This window comes from Eurypyga helias, unplaced genomic scaffold (assembly GCF_000690775.1).
Source record: "Eurypyga helias isolate BGI_N326 unplaced genomic scaffold, ASM69077v1 scaffold19856, whole genome shotgun sequence".
Taxonomy (NCBI): Eukaryota; Metazoa; Chordata; class Aves; order Eurypygiformes; family Eurypygidae; genus Eurypyga; species Eurypyga helias.
The window spans coordinates 32,946-42,650 of NW_010256232.1; the positions used below are offsets into that span (position 1 = coordinate 32,946).

At 42.2% G+C, this 9,705-nt stretch overlaps 1 protein-coding gene across 1 annotated transcript in view; it reads left to right on the plus strand.

The window, feature by feature from the left end:
- MEP1B (meprin A, beta) overlaps positions 1-6,856 on the plus strand; it is a gene marked incomplete at its 3' end in the record, with an annotated part of 25,674 nt that extends 18,818 nt beyond the window's left edge. The window contains exons 11-14 of the mRNA XM_010153607.1: positions 1,428-1,895; positions 3,624-3,806; positions 4,242-4,497; positions 6,655-6,856. Coding sequence (XP_010151909.1) covers positions 1,428-1,895; positions 3,624-3,806; positions 4,242-4,497; positions 6,655-6,856 — 1,109 coding nt within the window. The remainder of the gene's footprint in view (positions 1-1,427; positions 1,896-3,623; positions 3,807-4,241; positions 4,498-6,654) is intronic.
- Between the last annotated feature and the right edge of the window lie 2,849 nt (positions 6,857-9,705).

Consider the following 9,705-nt stretch of genomic DNA (forward strand, 5'->3'; position numbering starts at 1 on the left):
TTCATTTAAGTCTCTGATCTCATATATGTGTCCAAATGGGCACCCAACTTCGACAGTCTCTGGTAAAACGTTCAGGAATGGATTGAGGTCACTTCCCCCCCCTAAGCTCTTTCACTCCTCTCACGTGAGAAGTTGCTCTCACCAACGCAGTCAACAAACCGGACAAAACAGTGACGCCACGGCCCTTTCCAGCCATGTTCTGATGTGCTGGCTGAGTTGCTCATGGGTTTGCCCTGAACCACCGCACTCGAGAGGCTGAGGGACAAGGCCCGAGCCCTTTCTGCTGGCCTGTGGCAGCTGTGACTGCCTTCAGCCAGGAACAGGGGTGGCTGTGAGGGTGAGACGTTTTACAGCACAGTAGCTGAGCTGCTCATTGAACATGAGTCAGAAACCCCAGTCTTGCATATAATCTGTGCAGTTCAAAAAACCTTTCGTTTATGCAGAAGGCAGTTCACTGGAAAACAGTGGGGTGCTTTTGTTCTTGTTTCTGGGTTTATTTTTTCCTCCTAATTATAATGGTAATGAAAAATGGCAAGTAATTAAGACTCCTATCTGAGATCCATTGTGTTGTGTTCAGAACTGTTAGGAGAGCGAAGCATGAGCTCTGTACCTGGGATTGACACTGCTTATTCCATAAATGCAGCTGAAAGTCTGGTCTTCTGTGCGGATGAACATAAACGAGGCAGCAGAAGCAGCTGGTTTGCTGTGCAGACTGTTAACAAAGGCTGTCCTACTTTCACTTGCCTTACAAGGCCCCTGTGTCTTTGCTTCTGCACACGCTGCTCTTGGAGTCAAGTGGAATTTGCTAGTGGAGGCAATTTTGGATGCAGCATCAGACTCTCAGTGAGGTTTTATCACATGAAGTAGGTTTTGCATGTGACTGGCTATAAATTGAATGTGGTACCATTAATCATTTGATGGGTGAATAGTGCTTCTGCATAGGCAAAGTTCCAACAAGCCATTTAAATATACAAAATCACCGAATGAACCAATGCTCTAGTCACTCTATGCTCTCTGTAACATTTTTTGCTGAGAAATGTTGTTAATTCAGTTATTTCAATGTACCTTGTTATGATTTTTTTCTTTTTAATGATACAGATGACATTCATCTTTGCGTATTTAATTATCACATTTGGACTAATTTAATGCAGTTTTCTTTAAAATTCTAAAAGAAAAAGCAGTCTTAAAAAACATTAACACTGTTTTCACCCAAATTAAAGAGCTGCTGTGCATATTAAATCTGTTGAAAAATTTAACTGAGACAGTATGATCAAGCACTGAAAAAGTAACATCTACAGGAGAAATATTCCATCACGTCAGTGCTAGTGGAACGGAGAAATTCTTACAGAGTTTTGGTATAGGGTCTGTAGACCTGTGCAGTGTTTGACTGCACTGCTTTCTCAGAAATCCCTACCCTTGTTTTTCAGGTTTGCCTGCGAGTTACTGGCAGCTCCATCATGTTTCTTTGAATGTCACAACTAAATTCCGGGTTGTGTTCCAAGGCGTGAGAGGAAGTGGCTTATCAAACGGAGGCCTCTCTATTGATGACATCAACCTGTCTGAAACCCAGTGTCCCCACCATGTCTGGCACATCAGAAATTTCACGCATCTCCTCAACACAAGTCCAGCAGGGAGAGCAGGAACAATATACAGCCCACCTTTTTATTCTAGTAAAGGATATGCTTTTCAGGTTGGCTTGTATGTGAATGGTACCACTGATAACCCATTTAATTTAGCAGTGTACTTGCACTTGATTTCTGGAGCAAATGATGATGAGTTGCAATGGCCCTGTGCATGGCAACAAGGTACCATTATTCTGCTTGACCAGCATCCTGATATTCGTCAACGCATGTCAAACCAAAGAAGTATAACAACCGACCCCCTGAAATTATCAGGTTAGTGAAAATCAAATGTGCTATCCAGTACGTTTAAAACACAGCCAAAAGATAAGGAGTCCAATTAGCTCTTTGTGTAAATTAGTGCAGGTTTTTTTAGCTTCTGGAATGTGTCATTTGTTTGAAGCAACAATATAACTGATCCACAGATAAGAAAAAATTGAACATACAAGTAGTTTAAGCTGTGACCCTGTATTTCAAAGTTGATTTGCATAAGAAATAGGTGGATGATCCAGTCCTAAATTTCTTTCATATGTTCTGTGAAGATGCATTTATATCTGTTTAATGAGAACGGAAGTTTTCCAGAAAGCTTAAAAAGAAAAATACTGAATTAACAATAAACGCATTTCATACCAGATAAAAGTGCAGCTATTAAACAACTCCCCTCCCTCATTGTAAAAGGTACAGTGGTGTCAGCACAAATCTCCAAATGGACAAAGTACTGATTCATATTACATAATCTGTACTTGTTCAAGGTATGAGAAGATAAGGAGCCATTGTCCACCATAACTTGGAAAGGCGGCAGTTGACGTAAAGATGTCACTCTGAGAAATGTTAGGAATCTCTATAAAGAGAGATATTAAAGAAAACCCCCATATCCAACCCTCACTGGATAAAGATTGGACTTAAGCCAAAATTACTTTCTGCATTGATATAAGAGTTTTGCCAGAAGAAACACCTCCACCACTGAACTAGTTTCCCAGGCTTTCAGACTGTAACATTAGACAAGAAAGGAAGGCACAAAAATATATAATTAACACTGTTGTTTTACAAATTGTATGATTTTCGTTCATTTTTTTATGACAATGTCTCTATGTGGAAACAGTGCAGGTAATCTAGAAAGACTATGTGTCCTCTGTAAATGAAAGACACATCATACCAGGTCCTCCACAGGTGGTTGAATTTTTCCCAATGCTCTTTGCTGTTACGGCCACAGTGCTCAGCCCTTTTCCTTCCCTGACCCTGTGGACATGCCATCTGTTTGCACTCTGCTCCTTCTCCCTTGGTTATTCGTATGTTGCTTATAGCCCCAGATTCCCAAGAGAGTCCTTGTAACTGCTGTCCTTTAACCAGCAGAGTGTTGGAGCAGGCAGTTTCTTCTCCCTCTGTCAGATCCTTTCATACACAATATCAGGCTCAGCTCTGAGATTTACAACAGGGTTTGATGGAGGGAAACATCAGTGGCCTTGGACTGTTCAGGTTGCTCAAGTACCCTGTACTCTATATCCACAATAAGAGATGCTCTTTTTTTGAGAAGCACTGAATTAATTCTTTTTACACATGATTCACGTGCTACTCATCTTCTTGGCCACTACACTTTAAATGAACTAAAAAGAAAACACCACAGGTTTTCAACTAGCTCTCCAATAACCTCATCTCCAGCAGGCTTTTTTCTCAATACCTGAGGCTAAACCAAGCCATTGAAGATTTCCATTGTCTTGTGCATCTCTTCGGTGTGGAATCTCAGGCAAAAAACCCTACAGATATTGTAGGCAGGATCAGCATTGCTCCTGCTTCTTGAGTTTCAGGAAATTTATTGTCTTCTTCATGTTCACGGTACCCATGAGCAATGAAGCAGAGGCAGGCAAAATAGGACGCAGTCTGTCTTGGTTGTTGAGAGAGGCCTCAGTACTACTTTGCAGCGGGGATAATCTGAGAAGGAGGGATCCTATTGAGAAGGAAATCCAGAGTGGTCACACATGCACATTTAGTTAATTTTTTTTCCAGGTACTTCATCAACATATTTTTGGGATAGGCCAGATAAAGTGGGATCCATAGCATCTTTTCCCAATGGAACTACATTCATGAGAGGTCCAGGCAGTGGAACGACTGCATTCTTAACTCATCAGAGACTTAGAAGCCGTGACTTTATCAAGGAAGACAGCGTTTATATTCTTTTAACAGTGGAAGGTATGTAAACATAGCTGACACATCTTACGATACAGTAAACATGGAGTGTCACATACTTATTAAGTCACTAGTGCTGTAGATATAAATACACATGATGTACTTTGCAAATGAGCAGTTTTGGAACTACATGTGTCTAAAGTGAAATCATATGTTTGGGTAAGTTTTTGGATAGGTACATGCACTGTGTAATTCCTTTATCTCATGTGGCGGTGTATAAAATGATGCTACTTCTGTGCAAATTATTTTGAATAGAATACTTTGAATAAAATCGTCTGTTTCTGAAAAAATCTAGAGGACATTTCCAAAATAGATCATGCTCCTGAAAGGCAAAAAGGCCCATTATACCTGTGGACAGGCTCTCTGCCATTAGAACTTAGAATAAGAGGAAAAATGACATGAAGTAAAGTCCTTATTTCTTGTGGTTTTATCATGCAGATATATCACATCTACTATCAACTCAGCCAAGTGTTTCACCCACCTTTGTTATGAATACATCCAGTACTCCTACCTCTAACGCCACTGCTACTGCCAAACCCACCACCACCACCAAGCCTACCACGAGGCCGACTGTCACCACAACGACCACGACTGCCTCCCTGACCGAAGAGCCGGAGGTTCCCGCTTCCTGCTCGGACAACCCTTGTGAAAATGATGGTGTCTGCATTATTGTAGATAGAGCACCTGTGTGCAGGTAACTGCCTTTATTCACTCTCAAATGCAATTTTGGGATGAGTAATGAAAGTATCTAGAAGAATAAGTCTTTGTTCCTAATGAAAGGAAAGACATGACTATAGCTGATTAAGGCAAATATTTCCAAACGCTACTGTAAGACTAAACTTATGACCAGTTTGGGCAACAAAGCTCCTAACCTCAGCATGAGACCATTTTGATGTACTCTTCTTGTCTTCCCTCTAAATTATATATTAAATTTATTTATTGTTTTCAGTAATGTATTACCCCGAAGTTATAAAATTGATTGTGCATCTCCTTAGGAGCCCCTATAGCAAAATCTATGAGAGTTAAATATAAACATAGTTGAACCAAAATAGCATTTATCTGAGTAGAAAAGATGTTTAGTACTTCACAGGCAGGAAGCGGCACAGACATTATTTTGGAATTTGATTCAGAAATATTGTGTAGTATAAATTACGACCATGAATTACCAAAGCGTAGTTGCTTGCCTTTGAAACCAGAGATGAAGAACTGAGAGCTAAAAAGATTGTTTGCCCTGCAAGAAAATTAATATGAACTTCTATTTAATTCTCTGTGGGTACATTTATGTAACCCACCAGCATTGTTCCAGCTCTCAGGCAAGCTCTAGGGCTGAAGATAGTAACCTTGTGTGATGCTGTGCCAGGGCAGGTAGGCTGGGGGAGTGCTGTGAGGCAAACGTCTAAAGGCCGAGAGCAACAAGAGTCAGGATGACTCATTAAGTGTTATATCTCCCCATTTAGAAACCTTTTAAAAAACAATTCTTGTGCAACCCATCAGACGCAGGTCACAAATATGAGTAAATGTCAAGAAGCTGTTCCAAGAAGACAAAAAAGAGTTATGCTGAATGTTATGGCCGATTTCAAAATGATGGAAAGAAAACCTTTATTCTCTGACCTCTCTGGGCTATTTGAAGCTCTGGTGCCTGTGTGACCTACTTTCTGTCCTAGAGAAGTGTGTGACCAGCAGCCAGTTTCCGCTCCAGTTTTCTACTGGGAAACGAGGGGGGATGTGATAGATAACTCTCTTTAAGCTGGATCCCATGAAGTCCCCCAACAGTCAGGATCCTCGCAGCGCACTGCAAACGGACTCTCTTTCAGGGTTGAACATATGGCTCTGAATAAATATCTTAGACAGGAACTGGGAAAATAATCACATTAGGAGTAACCAGGGTTGGAAAGATAGGACAGGTGTGCACTCAACAGTACTGCACATACAGTTTTTTTGTCAGATCACTAGGACCCTCATGCTCCCTATAAAATGTTTTGGACCTGATAGTGATGCTGGATAAGGTGAAGCAATCAAGGCCTGGAGGGTTTTTTTAGTCCTAAACCCAGATGACTGCTAGGATGTTAACTTCTCACAGGTTCAAATTGCTGCCTGAGGTAAGCTTAGAATTAAAAAAACAATGAACATGTGAGGAAACTGTAAACTGAAGTTTTCTGAAGGGGGTTAAATGTGCCTTCATTGGATAAAAACAGCAGTGTAAAACTTCTGGACCATTTGCCCTGGGAGCTTATTCAACTGTTTCCTATAAAGTTGGTTGGTGGGGGTTTTTTTGGTTGGGGTGTTTGTTTTTTTTTTTTTAATTGACTGAGTGAAGAAGATAGAAGGGCTTTGTGTAAAAGCTGAGCATGACAAAAGGCAGAACTGCATCAGGATATGAGGCTAATGAATAATAGTGGAAGCAGGTATTACATGGTAGTGGTCCCAGTGACAGGTACCAGTTTCATGGAGCAGAAAGTGAGTTTTCTATTACTAGAATTGCTATAACCTGGAGGAAAAGGAAGCAGATAAGTGAACTGAGTGATCCTGGGGGCACGTGTATTGGTAGCTCTACAGATCAGCTGCGGCCAAATGCTAAGCAGTGAAAAGGATCAGGACAGCGCTTGGCGTCCTGGCAAAGACTGCCCCTGAAGTCATAACCTGTAAACCAGCGGAAAGCTGGAAGTAGGACATCCATATGGGTAAGGACAGTAGGCCACTCAAGACGACTTTAAAATACAAGTCCATCTTAAGATCACTTCATTATGCTTTGGGATATAGAAAGAACGCATCAGAGATGCCATTTTTTTAAGTAGCCTTCTTCATGCCTTTCATTTTTAGGTGATGCCATGTTTGTTCTTTTACTTTCTAGATGTCCAGCAAGTGACAGCTGGTGGTACATGGGAGAAAGGTGTGAAAGAAAAGGCTCAACTGAAGAAAATACTATAATAGCTGTTTCTTCAACCATAGCTGTGTTTGTTGTAATGCTTATTGTCACTATCACAACAGCAGTGTGTCTTAAAAAGAAATACAGCCAAAGAAAGGGAAGTGGTGAGAACCTGACTCTAGAAGAGGTAAGTATATTACCTTTTTCAACAATAACATATATATTTACAAAACATAAACAAATCCAGTGGAAGTAAATTGAAGGATGTCACATTTTTAAAGTCTGAAGACTCCAGCTTAGAAATTAAAGATCTCTATTAAACGCTATTGATTTATCAAACACCAAAAGCCACTTCATTCAAAGTCTGTTCTCCTCCTCCACACCCACCACTCTTGCTGCCCTGATGGCAGCCCTCATTGAGTGGGAGGGTGTGAAGAAAGGGGCTCACTTTCGGACTGTAACTAAGTCATATCTTCTGCTTTGAGGCCTTGTATTTTACCTATTACTGCATCATCTACTGAAGATCTCCCCTTAAAACACCTGGGTGTAGGGCTAAAAACCCAAACCAAAATGCCAAAACAAAAAGAACAAAAAGCAAATGTAAAAACAGATTTCTGTATTCAGTGGCCATTTTTTTTATGCGAGGAGCAAAGTAGCCATGGAAATTGTGACTTAAGGAGAATTAAAAGAAGACAGGAGGTTAAAACTACCTGAACTACTGGATCAGAAAGGTCACACAGTGAATAGCAGAGACATTTGGGCAGGTTTTGACAGAAAGTTTCATAAAGGCCCAGGCATCTGGACTCTTTGTTTAAACAGAGACTTAGCCTCGGAAGTAGTAAGAATGACATAGCTTAGAGGTACAGGAGAAATTTTGTAAGCAAACTAAAGAAAAATGGCCTTCCAGGGGGCAGACTTGCATTTTGAATTTTGTACTAATGTTCTTTATGTGATGTCCTGTTGAGGTGCAGCACCTCTGTGAAATACCAGACACTTGGCACTGTTACTTTATGATATTGCAATAAATTATTTTGGTTTCTTCATAAGTAACGTCATGCACATATTTCTCTTACCAACACTCTTTTAAGATGTGGGTTTCATTGAGTTTTTTTTTCATTTAGAATAAAACACCCTTCTGAAGATAAGGCGAACAAGCATCAAAGACACAAGATGAACATCGCTGGAAAACCACAACTACGTCATCATTCTTTCTGTTACTTTTATCTCAGACATCACGATAAAGGTTTGTAAAGTCTGAAAAAACCAATTCATCGTCTGGATAAAATACTGTGCTAAAGTCAGTAAAGCGTCTGATGGTGTTGTGCGTCGCCATGAAATGAAAAAAACAGATGGAAATACGTTGTGTGGCATGCCTGCCCTGTCCTTTAAGTCTACCTGAACACGAACACACGTAAAACTGCATCCTGACTTTGTCGACACAGTGAAGTCTGGGTTTGCTATCTTACCACGGTACAGATGTCTAAACGAAAAGGGAGCTGGACCCTGTCATCACGGGGTGCCCAGTGGTGCTGAGTCCTGCAACAGCTGTCAGTCAGTTGTGTGAGGGGATGTGGAGTGTGGGAGCGTCTGGTTCATTATGTTACTTGGTTGTGATCTACTCACTATAAAAGAAATAACAAGTAATGAGGAAAGTGATAAATTAACCACACAGGCACATGAACATGAATGAGGAAATCACAACAGAGACAATAACGAGGACCCAGAATGATTCAGCTACTGATTGATGGGCCATTAAAGGAACTGCTCAGGCAGAGCCTTCATAATGTCAACCTGAACAACAGTTTTTAACTGAAAGGAAGGGGGAAACATGATTAACATTAGTATTATGGGATGCTTGAGGCTGCTTGGAATATGGGCCATCAGAAGAGGCTTGTGGGCTTATGTAAAAATGACTATGAGATGTTGAGGAGAAGGGCCAGAGGATCCAAAGGAAAAGGGAATGTGGATCAGGGAGGAACTAGTGTGGGAAAATGGTGCCAGCAACTGGAGAGACTGGCCTGCAACAGAGGTCTGCGTAACAATGACCAGAGAGGAGACCACAAGTCTTAGGGCCTGTAGGTTTAGGTATGAGCACATGAAAGGACTGGCATTGGCCGTAGGGCTCGTAGGTCCCTGTGCCAGTGACTGGGGGGACTGGTGTGTGTGTGCGTTGAAATGTCCAAGTGCCAGCAACAGGAGAAGAGGACATGGGCACCAGAACTGTAGGTCTAGGTGGCAGCAACTGGAGGGATCTGGTTGTATGTCGGTGTGAAAGAGGCCTAAGTGCTGACAACTGAGAGACCTGAGAGTGTTTATATTTCTTCAGTGAGTTTAACTGTGTGTGTACGTATAATTCACAAGGAGATTTCAAGCTGGACTAGCTGGTGAGCTGTAGGAAACATTTCCACATCTGGAAGATTTGGTTTGATCCAATGGTTGGGTAAGGGAGCCCAGGGTCCAGGCATGGATATTGAGTAGACTGAGAACCGTTCAAGGGACCTGTGGCTGTGGGAGTGCTAGTGTGATGAGTGTGTGAGCATACACGTCTGTGTCACTAGCAGGCATCACGTTGCTCTGTCTGGCAAGTCAGAGGTGACCCCAGGTCCAGGCATGGTATTTAACAGGTTTAGAGGCTGTGCCGATGTTCAGGGGGGCTGAGAATGTCACTGTGCTTATGGATGTGGAGAATGAGTGTGCATGGTTTGTCCAGAGAACGTCCATTCTGATTGGCTGGAGGGGAGGAAGAGGAGGGTGTGAATTTGGGTGGCCTTATAGGTGGCTGCTGCTACCCACGGTGCTCTGTGTGGGCACCAGTCTGTGCAGCCAGCTGCGTTAGGGACATCTCTGTGTTTGTGCATCTCTGGGACGCCCCCTCAACCTTGCTGCAGGCCAGACCTGTGAGCAGGAAGAGCAGCAGCTTCATTCCTGGAACTGGGATGGAGACATCACCTGGGACCGCTCCTGCCTGGGCACGTTGGCTGAGGAAGACGGATCCCGGGTCTGCTGGATTTGGCGGCTCGCTTAACACCCTTGGCA